This window comes from Mauremys reevesii, linkage group 14 (assembly GCF_016161935.1).
Source record: "Mauremys reevesii isolate NIE-2019 linkage group 14, ASM1616193v1, whole genome shotgun sequence".
NCBI lineage: Eukaryota > Metazoa > Chordata > Testudines > Geoemydidae > Mauremys > Mauremys reevesii.
In genome coordinates, this window is record NC_052636.1 from 14,791,508 (window position 1) to 14,806,447 (window position 14,940).

At 66.6% G+C, this 14,940-nt stretch overlaps 1 protein-coding gene across 3 annotated transcripts; it reads left to right on the forward strand.

Annotated features, from left to right (window-relative positions):
* Positions 1-1,527: 1,527 nt before the first annotated feature.
* SLC12A9 (solute carrier family 12 member 9) lies at positions 1,528-14,621 on the forward strand. Of its 3 annotated transcripts, XR_005588151.1 has the most exons (15): positions 1,581-1,747; positions 3,035-3,277; positions 3,675-3,809; positions 4,315-4,446; positions 5,155-5,445; positions 6,268-6,375; positions 7,154-7,265; positions 7,850-8,007; positions 8,104-8,186; positions 8,986-9,110; positions 10,270-10,462; positions 11,790-11,964; positions 12,579-12,725; positions 12,925-14,100; positions 14,166-14,621. XR_005588151.1 is itself a non-coding variant. In XM_039499874.1 (14 exons), exons 2-14 carry the CDS (start codon positions 3,055-3,057, stop codon positions 13,746-13,748), a joined length of 2,706 nt encoding a protein of 901 aa, XP_039355808.1. In that variant the 5' UTR covers positions 1,528-1,635; positions 3,035-3,054; the 3' UTR covers positions 13,749-14,621. The 3 variants fall into 3 exon arrangements, 2 of the variants coding, with proteins under 2 accessions (XP_039355808.1, XP_039355807.1); XM_039499874.1 differs by having other exon boundaries at positions 1,528-1,635; positions 12,925-14,621; XM_039499873.1 differs by having other exon boundaries at positions 12,925-14,621.
* The last annotated feature ends 319 nt before the right edge of the window (positions 14,622-14,940 follow it).

Sequence of the window (14,940 nt, forward strand, 5' to 3'; positions counted from 1 at the left end):
TATACACCCCTCTGTCTGTCCGTCCATGCCCCCCCCACACCCCTCCAGGGCCTTTGTGTGTGTGTGTGCACAGAGCACTGTGTGTGTGTGTGTGTGCATAGAGCAGTGTGTGTGTACACACGGGCTGTGTGTGTATGCACAGAGCACTGTGTGTGTGTGTGTGCACAGAGCAGTGTGTGTGTGTGCACAGAGCACTGTGTGTGTGTGTGTGTGTGTGCACAGAGCACTGTGTGTGTACACACGGGCTGTGTGTGTGTGTTTGCACAGAGCAGTGTGTGTGTACACACGGGCTGTGTGTGTGTGCACAGAGCACTGTGTGTGTGTGTGTGCATAGAGCACTGTGTGTGTACACACGGGCTGTGTGTGTGTGTGTGCACAGAGCAGTGTGTGTGTACACACGGGCTGTGTGTGTATGCACAGAGCACTGTGTGTGTGTGTGTGTGCACAGAGCACTGTGTGTGTTTGCACAGAGCAGTGTGTGTGTGTGCACAGAGCACTGTGTGTGTACACACGGGCTGTGTGTGTGTGTGTGTGCACAGAGCAGTGTGTGTGTGTGCACACGGGCTGTGTGTGTGTGTGTGTGTAGACACGGACACTGTGTGTGTGTGTGTGCACAGAGCACTGTGTATGTACACACGGGCTGTGTGTGTGTGTGTGTGCACAGAGCAGTGTGTGTGTACACACGGGCTGTGTGTGTGTGTGTGTGTAGACACGGGCACTGTGTGTGTGTGTGTTTGCACAGAGCAGTGTGTGTGTACACACGGGCTGTGTGTGTGTGTGTGTAGACACGGGCACTGTGTGCGTGTGTAGCGCAGGCTGCATCTGGCGGCGGCAGGAAGCGGAGGAGGCAGGAGGAGGATGGGGAAGGGCTGGGGGAGGAGGCGGGGGGGGCAGGAGCTGAGCTCACGGCGGCCCATTAAGTCACACCCAGGGCGGGGGGGGGGGGCTCGGCACATGAGCCGCCTGTGAGCCGGCCGCCGGTTCCGGGGAGCCCTGCATGGAGCTGGGGGAGAGACCCTGCCCCCCCCCCGCCCCGATCGGCCCCACCCCAGCATCCCCGCTAGAGGTTTGTGCATCTCTGGGCTGGGAGCCAGGACTCCTGGGTTCTCTCCCTGGCTCTGGGAGGGGAGTGGGGGCTGGTGGGTTAGAGCAGGGGGGGCTGGGAGCCAGGACTCCTGGGTTCTCTCCCCGGCTCTGGGAGGGGAGTGGGGTCTAGTGGTTAGAGCAGAGGGGGCTGGGAGCCAGGACTCCTGGGTTCTCTCCCGGGCTCGGGGAGGGGAGTGGGGGCTGGTGGGTTAGAGCAGGGGGGGCTGGGAGCCAGGACGCCTGGGTTCTCTCCCCAGCTCTGGGAGGGGAGGGGGGGGGTGGGTTAGAGCGGGGGCCCCCCCAGGGGAGCCAGGACTCCTGGGTTCTCTCCACGGTTCTGGGAAGGGGGTGGGGTCTTGGGAATTGAGGGTGGGGCAGGAAATCTATTTAAGCTCCTCCTCTCACCTGATTCCCACCTGGCGGCTAAGTCCCACCCCCCCACCTGTCTATAACTAACCTCACCCCCTCTATAAATTCCTCCAGCCTCCCCTTTTCCCCTTTCCTGTGCCCTGGGGGGGGAGCCTGACCCACTGTGGTAGCGTGTATCTGGTGAGCATCATTCTCCAGGACTTGGGGACGGTGGGGAGCTGATCCCCCCCCATCTACCCTCCTCTGTTAGTCTGAGACCAAGGATCTGGCAGCTCTTGCTTTGACCTACCAGGCATTCTCCGGGGGGGGGGCTTTTGGGGGTCCAGATGTGCCCCCCATATATGTCCCAGCTTCTCCTTGCACCCCTTAAGCAACCCCCCCAACCTCAACTCTATGGCATCCGGTCCTCCCCTCGACTTGCCTTTCAAACTCTCTTCACCCGCTGCCCTCTCTTTTTTCCAGAGGTGGGACCGAGAACTGGGGGGTCCCCCCCTGTCCCCCATCTCTGTGATGGGAGGGAAGGCTGGATTTTGAGGGCCCAGCCCCCCCCTGCTTTGGCTGTTTCTGAGCTGGGTTGGAGTTCCCTTCCTGTTAATTAGATTCATTCCCCCACTCCATTTTTAGGGTTCACACCCTGGTTTTTGAGCTGTTTCTCAGGTGGGTTTTGAACCTGTCTACGTATCTTCTCCCCCCCCTTTAATTATAAGACTGGGGGGGGTAGTTTCTTTGCTCCCCAGCCGGATTTCAACCTGCTTCATGCATCAAAAACCCGGATCCTTGCCCCCCATTAATTCAAAGGAGTGGGGTGGGGTTTTAGGGTTCACCCCCCCAGTTTTCATTTACTGGTTTTCCTGTCTGCAGGCAGGTTCGAAGCCGGGCGTGGCCGACCCCCTGATTTTTCGGGGCAGGTGTTGGGAGAATTTAAGGCCGGAGGGAGACTAGCTGGTTAGGTTTTCTTTTCGGGGGGGCCCGAAGCTGAGTTTTGGGGCCGTCTCGGGGCACGGTCTGGCGTGCACCCTGGGAATACGTTGCTCTCTGGTTCTGTTGTAATTTGGGATTGGGGGGTCTTCTGTTGGTTCATGGTTGGAGGGCGGAGCTGGGGGGGTTGCCGGTGTGGCTGGGGGAGGGGCTGGGAATTTGAGGGGGCTAGGGAATTGATGGGGAGGGGTTGATGGGGTTGGAGGGGGGCCTGGCGGGAGCGGGAGGGGAGTTGGGGGGCTGAGGAGAAGGTGCGGGAAAGGCTGGAGTGGAGAGCAGGAGTGGGCTGGGGGCAGGGAATTTGGGGAGTTGGGGAGCTGATGGGGAGGGGCTGAGGGATTGGAGGGGTGCCTGGAGGGAGGGGGAGGGGAGTTGGGGGGCTGAGGAGAGGGTGCAGGAAGGGCTGGAAACTTAGAGTGGAGAGTGGGCTGAGGGGGGCAGGAAATTTGGGGTGGGGGAAGGAATTTGGGGTGCAGGGGCTGGGGGGAGGAGAGGAGGGAATTTGGGGTGGGGGGCTGGAGAGAGGGTGGGGGGCTCTGTGGGGGGGGACAGACAGAGGATAACGGGGGTTCCTGCTTGAACCCCTCCTCCCCCCCGCCAGGGTGACCGGGCCCCCCTGCCATGTCCACCGAGAGCTCCCCCCTCCTGAGTTACCGGCTCTTCAGTGTGGTGGATGAGGGGGAGATGCCGGGGACCCAGGAAGAGGCCCCCCTGGTGGGGGGGGACATGGGAGGCGCCGCGGGCCCCCCGCACCCCGATCCGGCCCGCCGGCTCTCCACCTTCTTCGGCGTCGTGGTGCCCACCGTCCTGTCGATGTTTAGCATCGTCGTCTTCATGCGTGTGGGTGAGTGACCCCTGGCCCCCCCCCCGGGTTCGGGATTCTCCCCCCTGTACCCCTAGGGAAATCGCCGCCCCTAGGAATACCTGCAAACCGCCATCCCCTGTGGTGGCGTGATTCATTTCCAGCCGAAATCATGGAGCGGGGAGCTTCCCCCGGCTATTTCCAGCCGAAATCATGGAGCGGGGAGTTCCCCCGACTAATGGGGGCGGGGGTTAGGCCCATGCTTACCCCCTCTCCTCCTCCCACCCAGCTGTTTGGCCAACTCCTTCCTTGCATTAGTGGCCGATTCATCCCGATCGGGTGGTGCAACTGCAGGGAAACTTAGGTTCCAGCAAAATCATGGGGCGGGGAGTTCCCCTGGATCCTGCCCGCCCCGCCGCCCCTCTCTGTCGCCCCCTAGGGTTCGTGGTGGGGCACGCCGGGTTCCTGCAGTCGCTGCTCATGCTGGTGGTGGCGTATGTCATCATCTTGCTGACCGTCCTGTCCGTCTGCGCCATCTGCACCAACGGCGCCATCCAGGGGGGCGGGGCCTACTGTATCCTTCGGCCAATGGGAATTGGGGGGCACGGTGTGTGGGTGGGGGGTGTCGGGAGAGCTGTTGATGGAGGGGATCTTTGGGGAGACTCTGGGGGCAGGGGAGATGCTGTGGGGAGAAGTGGGGTCAGGAGAGCTGTTTATGGAGGGTGTTTGGGGGAGACTGGGGATCTGGGGGCAAAGGGGATCTGGGGCTGTCTCTAGGGGCAGGGGCTGTGGGGAGTAGTGGGTGGGGCAGATCTGTTTATGGAGGGGTCTTTGGGGGAGACACTGGGGGATCTGGGGGCAGGGGCTGTGGGGGGCAGGGGCTGTGGGGAGCAGTGGGTGGGGGGAGATCTGTTTATGGAGGGGATCTTTGGAGGAGACACTGGGGGATCTGAGGGGAGGGGATCTGGGGTCTGGCTGTGGGGGGCAGGGGCAGTGGGGAGCAGTGGGTGGGGGGTGTCGGGAGATCTGTTTATGGAGGGGATCTTTGGGGTGTTTCCTTAACGACCCCCCCCCTCCAGTCATGATCTCGCGGACGCTGGGCCCCGAGTTCGGGGGCAGCATCGGCCTCATGTTCTACCTGGCCAACGTCTGCGCCTGCGGGGTCTACATCCTGGGGCTGGTGGAGGCCGTGCTGGACGTCTTCGGGGCAGGTGGGTCCGGACGCCTGGGTTCTCTCCCGGCCCGGGAGGAGGGTGGGGCTGGTGGGTTAGAGCTGGTTGGGCTGGGAGCCAGGACTCCTGGGTTCCCTCCCGGCGCTGGGAGGGGTCTGGTGGGTTAGAGAGGGGGCCGAACCAGGACTCCTGGGTTCTCTCCTGGCTCGGGAGGAGGGTGGGGCTGGTGGTTAGAGCAGGGGCTGGGAGCCAGGACTCCTGGGTTCTCTCCCCGGCTCGGGGAGGGGAGTGGGGGCTGGTTGGTCGGAGCAGGGGGGGCCGGGAACCAGGACTCCTGGGTTCTCTCCCCGGCTCTGGGAGGGGAGTGGGGACTGGTGGGTTAGAGCAGGGGGGGCCGGGAGCCAGGACTCCTGGGTTCTCTCCCCGGCTCTGGGAGAGGAGTGGGGGCTGGTGGGTTAGAGCAGGGGGGGCTGGGAGCCAGGACTCCTGGGTTCTCTCCCCAGCTCTGGGAGGGGAGCATGGACTGGTGGGTTAGAGCAGGGGGGGCTGGGAGCCAGGACTCCTGGGTTCTCTCCCCAGCTCTGGGAGGGGAGCGGGGACTGGTGGGTTAGAGCAGGGGGGGCTGGGAGCCAGGACTCCTGGGTTCTCTCCCCGGCTCTGAGCAGGGAGTGGGGCCTCTGAGGTGGCTGGAGCCCCGGATGCCTGGGTTCTCCGCAGTCCTGATAGTGACACCCGTGCCCCCCGCAGAGGGAACGGACCCCCCCGGCGCCCGCGCCCTGCCCCAGGGGTATTTCTACAGCTTCCTCTATGGGTCGGTGGTGCTGCTGCTCTGCCTGCTGGTCTGCCTGGTGGGGGCCCGGATCTACGCCCGGGCCGCCTTCCTCATCTTCCTGGCAGTCAACCTGGTGCTGGTGGCCATTTTCGTCAGCTTCGTGGCCGTGGCGCCCCGCCAGGTCCCCGTCGCCCGGGACGCCAACCACACCTTCAACGCCAGCTTCACCGGCTTCCGCCTGGCCACCCTGCGGGCCAACCTGCCGGGTCAGCGGGGCGGGGGCTGGGGGGGTCCTGAGGGGTGGGGGCTGGGGATGTGGGGGTCCTGAGGGTGGTTGGGGCTGGGGATGTGGGGCCTGAGGGTGTGGGGGTCCTGAGGGGTGGTTGGGGGCTGGGGATGTGGGGGTCCTGAGGGGTGGTTGGGGGCTGGGGATGTGGGGGCAGAGGGGTAAAGGGAGGGTGGGGGCAAGCAGGGGATGGGGGTTTCAAGTGGGAGGGGCGATAGGGGTGGGGTCCTGAGGGGTGGTTGGGGCTGGGGATGTGGGGGCAGAGGTGGAGGGTGGAGGGAGATGGGGAGGCAAGCAGGGGATGGGTGGTTTCAAGTGGGGGAGGGCGATAGGGGTGGGGGTCCTGAGGGGTGGTTGGGGGCTGGGGATGTGGGGGCAGAGGTGGAGGGTGGGGGGACTGGAGATGGGGAGAGGCAGAGGAAAAGGGGATGGGTGGGATTTTGAGCAGGAGGCGTTAGGGGCCAGGGGTTTGGAGGGGTGGTTGGAGGGGCCAGGGATGTGGGGAGGGGGCAGAGGTGGAGGGTGGGGGGGGCTGGGGATGGGGGGGACAGAGGGAAACAGGGAGGGTGGGGGTGTTGAGGGGGGTACCGGCTGGGGTGATGGGGGGGCACATGGCCAGCAGGGGTGGGGAGCAAACCCTGGGGGGTGGTGATGGGTTCAGGGCGGGGGGGGCCTGGCCCAGGGGTGGGGGGCTGAGGCCCAGTAGGGGGCTAAATGGGGGGGGGGGGTGAGCAGACAGAGGGGAGGAGTCCATGGGAAAGGGGGAACGACCCCCCCACTCACTTGTCGTCTCCCCCCCAAGCCATGTACTCCCGTGATTACACCACCAACAACGTCATGACGTTCGCCACCGTCTTCGCCGTCATGTTCAACGGCTGCACCGGGATCATGGCTGGCTCCAATATGTCAGGTGAGCCAGGACGCCTGGGTCCCATGCCCGGCTCTGGGAGAGGGGGGGGCTGGTGGGTTAGAGGGGGGGCTGGGGGAGCCACCTCCTGTTCTCTTCTCCCGGCTCTGGGAGGGGGGGCTGGTGGGTAGAGAGCAGGGGGGGAGCCAGGACTCCTGGGTTCTCTCCTCAGCTCTGGGAGGGGAGTGGGGGCTGGTGGGGTAGAGCAGGGGGGGCTGGGAGCCCGGACTCCTGGGTTCTCTGCCCGGCTCTGGGAGGGGAGTGGGGGCTGGTGGTTAGCGCAGGGGGGGCTGGGAGCCAGGACTCCTGGGTTCTCTCCCAGCTCTGGGAGGGAGGGGGCTGGTGGGTCAGAGCAGGCGGCTGGGGGCCAGGACTCCTGGGTTCTCCCCCCAGCTCTGGGAGGGGAGTGGGGGCTGGTGGGTTAGAGCAGGGGGGCTGGGAGCCAGGACTCCTGGGTTCTCTCCCCCGCTCTGGGAGGAGTGGGGCTGGTGGGTTGGAGCAGGGGGCTGGGAGCCAGGACTCCTGGGTTCTCCCCAGCTCTGGGAGGAGTGGGGCTGGTGGGTTAGAGCAGGGGGGGTTGGGAGCCAGGACTCCTGGGTTCTCTCCCCGGCTCTGGGAGGGGAGTGGGGGCTGGTGGGTTGGAGCAGGGGTGGCAGGGAGCCAGTACTCCTGGGTTCTCTCCCCGGCTCTGGGAGGGGAGTGGGGGCTGGTGGGTAGAGCAGGAAAGGGGGTTCAGGCCAGGACTCCTGGGTCCCATTCCGGCGCTGGGCTGCCGTTGCAGGGGAGCTGAGGAACGCCAGCAGCTCCATCCCCAAGGGCACCATCATTGCTGTGGTTTACACCTTCGTCATCTACTTCCTCCTATTCCTCATGACCAGCTTCACCTGTGAGAGGTGAGGGGCGGGGCAGGGGGGGAGTTGGAGGCCCTGCTATTGGCACCAAGGGGCGGGGCTAAAATAAGAGGGGCGGGGCGAGAGGTGGGGCTAAAGGAGGAGCTGGTGAATGGGGTGGAGCTAAGGGAGCAGGGGCGGGGCTAGGAGAGCAGGGGGTGGGGTTGGGCGGAGCTTGGGGACTAGGGGCTGTGGTGAGGGCAGGGGTGGGAGGGAAGGTGGAGGCGGGTCTATCAAGGGTGGGAGGAGGGGGATGACCAGGGGCGTGGCTCATGACATAGGGCCAGGTTAAGATGTGGGGGGCAGGGCTTGGGGTGGAGTTAATGTGCAGAGGATGAGGAGGTGGGCGGGGCTTAGGGGTGGGGGGGCTATGGATGGGTGGGGCTAGGGGGCAGAGGTGGGGTTCAGGCACTGAGCTAGTGGAAATGGGCGTGGTTTATAGGGAGGGGCGTGGCTTGCAGGGCAGGACTGAGGCGGGAAATTGGGCATGGGGCAGGGCCAAGGCGGGCCTAGGGGAGCTGGGCTGGGGATGGGGCAGGGCCAAGGTGGGTGGGCGGGGCTTAAGGCCTGGCTCCGCCCCTTCCCAGGACACTGCTGAAGGAAGACTACGGCTTCTTCCGTTCCATCAACCTGTGGCCGCCCCTGGTGCTGGTCGGGGTTTACGCCGCCTCCCTCTCGGCCTCCATGAGCTCCCTCATCGGGGCCTCCCGCATCCTGCACGCGCTGGCCAAGGACGACCTGTTCGGTGAGCGCCCCCGCCCCCCCAGCCTGCCCATAGGGGCCCCCCCGGCTCCAGACCTGGGGCCCTTCCCCCTCTCACACGCATTTCTCCCCCCCACAGGCATCGTCCTGGCTCCGGCCAAAATCGTCTCCAAAGGGGGTAACCCCTGGGTGGCCGTTCTGTACACCTGGGCCCTGGTGCAGGTAAGTGACCGCCCCCCCCCCCCCCCCCAACCTGATTCCCTCCCAGAGCTGGGGAGAGAACTCAGGAGTCCTGGCTCTCAGCCCCCCTGCTCTAACCACTAGCTCCCACTCCCCTCCCAGAGCTGGGGCGAGAACCCAGGAGTCCTGGCTCCCAGCCCCCCCTGCTCTAACCACTAGCTCCCACTCCCCTCCCAGAGCTGGGGCGAGAACCCAGGAGTCCTGGCTCCCAGCCCCCCCTGCTCTAACCACCAGCGCCGGGGGGAGAACCCCGGAGGCCTGGCTCCCAGCCCCTGCTCTACTCCCAGCCCCCCACTCCTCCCAGCGCCAGGGAGAGAACCCAGGAGTCCTGGCTCCCAGCCCCCTGCTCTCACCCACCAGACCCCACTCCCCTGCCAGAGCCAGGAGAGAACCCAGGAGTCCTGGCTCCCAGCCCCTCTGCTCTCACCCACCAGCCCCCACTCCCCTCCCAGAGCCGGGAGAGAACCCAGGAGTCCTGGCTCCCAGCCCCACTGCTCTAACCCACCAGCCCCTGCCCTCCCAGAGCCAGGAGAGAACCCAGGAGTCCTGGCTCCCAGCGCCCTGCTCTGACCCACCAGCCCCACTCCTCCCAGCGCCGGGAGAGAACCCAGGAGTCCTGGCTCCCAGCGCCCCTGCTCTGACCCACCAGCCCCACTCCTCCCAGAGCCAGGAGAGAACCCAGGAGTCCTGGCTCCCAGCCCCCTGCTCTAACCCACCAGCCCCACTCCTCCCAGAGCTGGGGAGAACCCAGGAGTCCTGACCCCCCCTTGGTCCCCCCCAGCTGGTGCTGTTTGCGGGGAAGCTGAACACCATCGCCGGGATCGTCACTGTCTTTTACCTGGTGGCCTACGCGGCCGTGGACCTGGCCTGCCTGGCGCTGGAGTGGGCGTCCGCCCCCAAAGTCCGGTGAGGGGCGGGGGGGGAGCATGCCTGGGGTGGGGGTGGGGGCGGCTCGGGGGAAAGGGGGCGGATTTTGGGGTGGGGGCAGTGTCCAGGGCTGGGGAAGGTGTGTGGGGTCATGGGAAATGGGGTGAGCAAGTGGGGATGGACTGGGGCAGGATCCAGTTCAGATTTTCAGAGCTCTGAGGGGAAGGGTCCAGGGGCATCTGTTGGGGGCAGGGAGCTGGGATTTGGGGCATCCTGGCAGAGGGGCGGGGGCAGGGAGTTGGGATTTGGGTGTCCCTGGCGGCGGGGCGGGGGCAGGGGAGCTGAGATTTGGGGCGCCCCTGGTGGTGGGGGCACGGAGCTGGGATTTGGGGTGTCCCTGGCAGAGGGGAGCAGGGGAGCTGAGATTTGGGGCGTCCCTGGCAGAGGGGGCAGGGGCAGTTGGGATTTGGGGCATCCCTGGCAGAGGGGCGGGGGCAGCGGAGCTGAGATTTGGGGCATCCCTGGTGGGGGCTGGGATTTGGGGCGTCCCTGGCAGAGGGGCGGGGGCAGGGAGCTGGGATTTGGGGCGTCCTGGCAGAGGGGTGGGGGCAGGGGATTTGGGGTGTCCCTGGCAGAGGGGACGGGGGCAGGGGAGCTGGGATTTGGGGCGTCCTGGCAGAGGGGGAGGGGGCAGCGGAGCTGAGATTTGGGGCATCCCTGGTGGTGGGAGCTGAGATTTGGGGCGTCCCTGGCAGAGGGGGGCGGGGGGCAGGGGAGCTGGGATTTGGGGCGTCCTGGCAGAGGGGAGCTGGGATTTGGGCGTCCCTGGCAGAGGGGCGGGGCAGGGGAGCTGGGATTTGGGGCATCCCTGGCAGAGGGGGCGGGGCAGGGAGCTGGGATTTGGGGCGTCCCTGGCAGAGGGGCGGGGGCCGGGGGCAGGGGATTTGGGGCGTCGCTGGCAGAGGGGCGGGGGGCAGGGGATTTGGGGCGTCCCTGGCAGAGGGGGCGGGGGGCAGGGGATTTGGGGCGTCCCTGGCAGAGGGGGGCGGGGGGCCGGGGGGCAGGGGATTTGGGGCGTCCCTGGCAGAGGGGCCGGGGGGCAGGGGATTTGGGGCGTCCCTGGCAGAGGGGAGCCCCTGGGGTATCTGTGGGGCAGGGGGTCCTGTCTGTAACCCCCATCTCCGCTCCCCTCGCCCAGCCCCACCTTCCAGCTGTTCAGCTGGCACACCTGCCTGCTGGGCATCGCCAGCTGCCTGCTCATGATGTTCCTCATCAGCCCGGCGGGCGCCTCGGGCAGCCTGGTGCTGATGCTGGCGCTGCTGGGCTTCATCCACCTGCGGGCGCCCGCCAGCTCCTGGGGCTACATCAGCCAGGCCCTCATCTTCCACCAGGTACCGGGGGGACCCAGGCGTCCGGGCGCTCACCCCCCAGCCCCCGCTCCCCTCCCAGAGCCGGGGGGAGAACCCAGGCATCCGGGCACCCAGCCCCCACTGCTCTGACCCACCAGCCCCCACTCCCCTCCCAGAGCCAGGGAGAGAACCCAGGAGTCCTGGCTCCCAGCCCCCCCTGCTCTGACCCACCAGCCCCCACTCCCCTCCCAGAGCCGGGAGAGAACCCAGGCATCCTGGCTCCCAGCCCCTGCTCTGACCCCCAGCCCCCACTCCTCCCAGAGCCGGGAGAGAACCCAGGCGTCCTGGCACCCAGCCCCACTGCTCTAACCCCAGCCCCACTCCTCCCAGAGCCGGGGCAGAACCCAGGAGTCCGGGCTCCCACCCCCCCCTGCTCTGACCCACCAGCCCCCACTCCCCTCCCAGAGCCAGGGAGAGAACCCAGGAGTCCGGGCACCCAGCCCCCACTGCTCTGACCCCCCAGCCCCCACTCCCCTCCCAGAGCCGGGGGGAGAACCCAGGCGTCCGGGCACCCAGCCCCCCACTGCTCTAACACCCCAGCCCCCGCTCCCTTCCCAGAGCCGGGGGGAGAACCCAGGAGTCCTGGCTCCCAGCCCCCCCTGCTCTGACCCACCAGCCCCTCCTCCCAGCGCCGGGAGAGAACCCAGGAGTCCTGGCTCCCAGCCCCCCCTGCTCTAACCCACCAGCCCCCACTAACCCCTCCCAGAGCCGGGGGGAGAACCCAGGAGTCCTGGCTCCCAGCCCCCTGCTCTAACCCCAGCCCCACTCCTTCCCAGAGCCGGGGAGAGAACCCAGGAGTCCTGGCTCCCGGCCCCCCCTGCTCTAACCTACCAGCCCCCACTCCCCTCCCAGAGCCGGGGAGAGAACCCAGGAGTCCTGGCTCCCGGCCCCTGCTCTAACCTACCAGCCCCACTCCTCCCAGAGCCAGGGAGAGAACCCAGGCGTCCTGGCTCCCAGCCCCCCTGCTCTAACCCACCAGCCCCCACTCTCCTCTCAGAGCCGGGGAGAGAACCCAGGAGTCCTGGCTCCCTTCCGTCCATCCTATCTTTGATTTGACCCCGCCCCCTCTGCAGCACCTGGCACTGGGGGGGGGAGGGGGGAACCTGTCAGCCGTCCCCTTGCCTGCCCCCACCCAACACACGGGTGCTGGGGGGAGGGTCTGTCAGCTGTGGGGGGGATTGATGGGAGGGGGGCTGTGGGGTGGCCCCCAGGAGCCGGGGACGGGATGTGGGGCCTGGCTTGGTGGGGTGGGAGTTCTGGGGGGCCTGTGTCCAGCGTCTGGGGTGCCCCCCCCTTTCCCCCCCCCCAGGTGCGGAAGTACCTGCTGCTCCTGGACGTGCGCAAGGAGCACGTCAAGTTCTGGCGCCCCCAGATGCTGCTGATGGTGGCGAACCCCCGGAGCGGGGCCCAGCTCGTCCGCTTCGTCAACGACCTCAAGAAGGGGGGGCTCTTCGTGCTGGGCCACGTGGAGATCGGCGAGCTGGGTGAGGGACCCAGGCGTCCGGGCGCTCGCCACCCCACCCCCCCCGCGAAGGAACCCAGGAGTCCTGGCTCCCGGCCCTCCTGCTCTGACCCACCAGCCCCCACTCCCCTCCCAGAGCCGGGGAGAGAACCCAGGAGTCCTGGCTCCCAGCCCCACTGCTCTGACCACCAGCCCCACTCCTCCCAGAGCCGGGAGAGAACCCAGGCGTCCGGGCACCCAGCCCCCCTGCTCTAACCCCCAGCCCCCACGCCCCTCCCAGAGCCGGGGGGAGAACCCAGGAGTCCTGGCTCCCAGCCCCCCCTGCTCTGACCCAACAGCCCCCACTACCCTCCCCGAGCCGGGGGGAGAACCCAGGAGTCCTGGCTCCCAGCCCCACTGCTCTGACCCACCAGCCCCCACTCCCCTCCCAGAGCCGGGGAGAGAACCCAGGAGTCCTGGCTCCCAGCCCCACTGCTCTGACCCACCAGCTCCCACTCCTCTCCCAGAGCCGGGGAGAGAACCCAGGAGTCCTGGCTCCCAGCACCCCCTGTTCTAACCCACCAGCCCCCACTCCCCTCCCGGAGCCGGGGAGAGAACCCAGGGGTCCCGGCTACCTTCTATTTCTGTCCCCCCCAGACACGATGCCCTCCGACCCCATCCAAGCTCACTACAATTTCTGGCTCAGCCTGGTGGATAAACTCAACGTGAAGGCGTTCGTGGATCTGACCCTCTCGCCTTCAGTCCGACAGGGGACCCAGCACCTGCTGCGCATCACGGGGCTCGGTGAGTGATATAGTCGGCCGCCCCGCCCCAGAGGTGGGCGCATCTCAGCGCCGGGCGAGGGGTCCCTGGGTAACCGGCCGCCCCGCCCCAGAGGTGGGCGCATCTCAGCCCCGGGCGAGGGGTCGCTGGGTCACCGGCCGCCCCGCCCCAGAGGTGGCCGCATCTCAGCCCCATTGACTCTCTCTCCTCCCCCTCCCAGGCGGCATGAAGCCCAACACGCTGGTGCTGGGTTTCTACGACGCCTGCGTCCCCGACGACTACTTCCTCGGCGACCCGGCCTTCAGCCAGGCCCGGGAGAACGACCACTTCGGGGTGGACCTGCCGGCCCTGCAGGCCCACTTCCCCCCGGTGCGCGGGGCCGGCGCCCCCAAGGCCCTGCCCCCCGCCGAGTACGTGGCCATGGTCTCGGACGCCGTGAAGATGCACAAGAACGTCTGCCTGGCCCGGTACTTCCCGCGGCTGGACAAGGAGCGGCTCCTCTCCTCCAAGGCCGAGGGCTGCTTCGTGGACGTGTGGCCCCTCAATCTCCTGCGCCCCGACACCCCGGCCTACGTGGACGTCTGCAGCCTCTTCCTGCTGCAGCTGGCCTGCATCCTCACCATGGTCAGCTCCTGGCGGGCCGCCGGCCTGCGGCTCTTCCTCTGCGTGGAGTCGGGCGACCGCGGCTGGCTGGCCAAGGAGGAGAAGCTCAAGGAGCTGCTCGGCAAGCTGCGGATCAAGGCGGCCATCCGGGCGGTCACCTGGGACCACGTGGTGGCCCTGCACGGGCCGCGGCCAGCGGCCGGCGAGCCCTTCCTCAACCCGGCCGCCCGCCGGGTGACGGACGAGTATCTAGCAGCCGTCAACGCCTTGGTGCTGCAGCAAGGGGGGCAGGTGGCCGTCCGGTTCCTCTACCTGCCCCGGCCGCCGGCCGACACCTCCATGTACGAGCGGTACCTGGAGCAGCTGGAGATCCTCACCCGGGACCTGGGGCCGACGCTGCTAGTGCACGGCCTCACCCCCGTCACCTGCACCGAGCTCTGAGGGGGGGGCGCCCCTGCCCCCCCGGCCGTGCCGGAGGAGGACAGTGGGGCAGGACCTTGGAGATGGGCTCCAGCTCCCGGCGAGGGCCTGGGGAACTCCTGGAGACCGCGGGCCAGGGAGTGCGGCCTGGATCAGGGGGACCCACCTCCCGTGGGATTAGCTGAGGGGGGGGGGGGCTGGCTTTAGAGCCCCCAAATCCTAGTGCCTGTAATGAGCAGGGGAGGAGAGACGCCCCCAAACTGAGGCTGCAGTAGGGGGTCTGTTTTCCCCTCATTCAGCTTGTGCTGTACCCCATTATCTCTGCACCCCCACATTCCTTTGCTGCTTCAAAAGGGGTCCCCATTTTCCCCAGGTACCCCTAAATCAAGGCACCCTACATTCCTTCACTGCTTCGTAGGGGGTCCCCATTTTCCCCAGGTACCCCCAAATCGAGGCACCCCACATTCCTTCACTGCTTGGCACTCCAAAATGAATGCACTCCACATTCCTTCACTGCTGAGGGGGTCCCCATTTTTTTCCCAAGTACCCCCCAAATCACTGCACCCTGCCTTCTCAATCTCCTCCCATCACGGCTTGGGAGGGGGTCCCCTTTTTTCCCATGGATTCACTGATCTCTTATTCTTCCTCTGCACCTCATTCAGGGCTTAGTGGGGGGGGGGGTTCCCCATTTTTTTCCAGGCACCCTCAGATCACTGCAACCTGAATTCTCCATCTCCACCACCCGGATGCGGCGGGGTCCCCAGCTGCTCCTGCACCTCCAAAAAAAAAAATCCTTCTCGGGGGTTTTGCCTCTTCTGCACTCCCCGGTCTCTCTTCCGTGGAGGCCCCAGGCCTCCCAAAGCCTGTTGCCTTAGCTCCGTGCCCCCCAACCTTACAGCTCTGGGGTCCCCCCACCTTGTGTCTGTGTGTGTGGGGGAGTGTCTAGCACCCTCAATACTCCAGCAGGCCACAAGGGGGTGCCCTTAAATAACCCAGCTGGGATTAACCCCGGGGGGGGGGGGAGAAGCAGCAGGGTCCCCCACAACTGGACCCCCCCAAACCAGCCCCCCCCCACAGCAGCTTATTTATGCTGCTAGGACTATTTTTTTGGTTAATGTTCTCGCGTGGATACCTCATGTAACACAACTGACCAGCGCCCCCCGGAGGAGGGGGTAATAACACGGGAAGCTAAGGGGGGGTATTTAGATGTGTA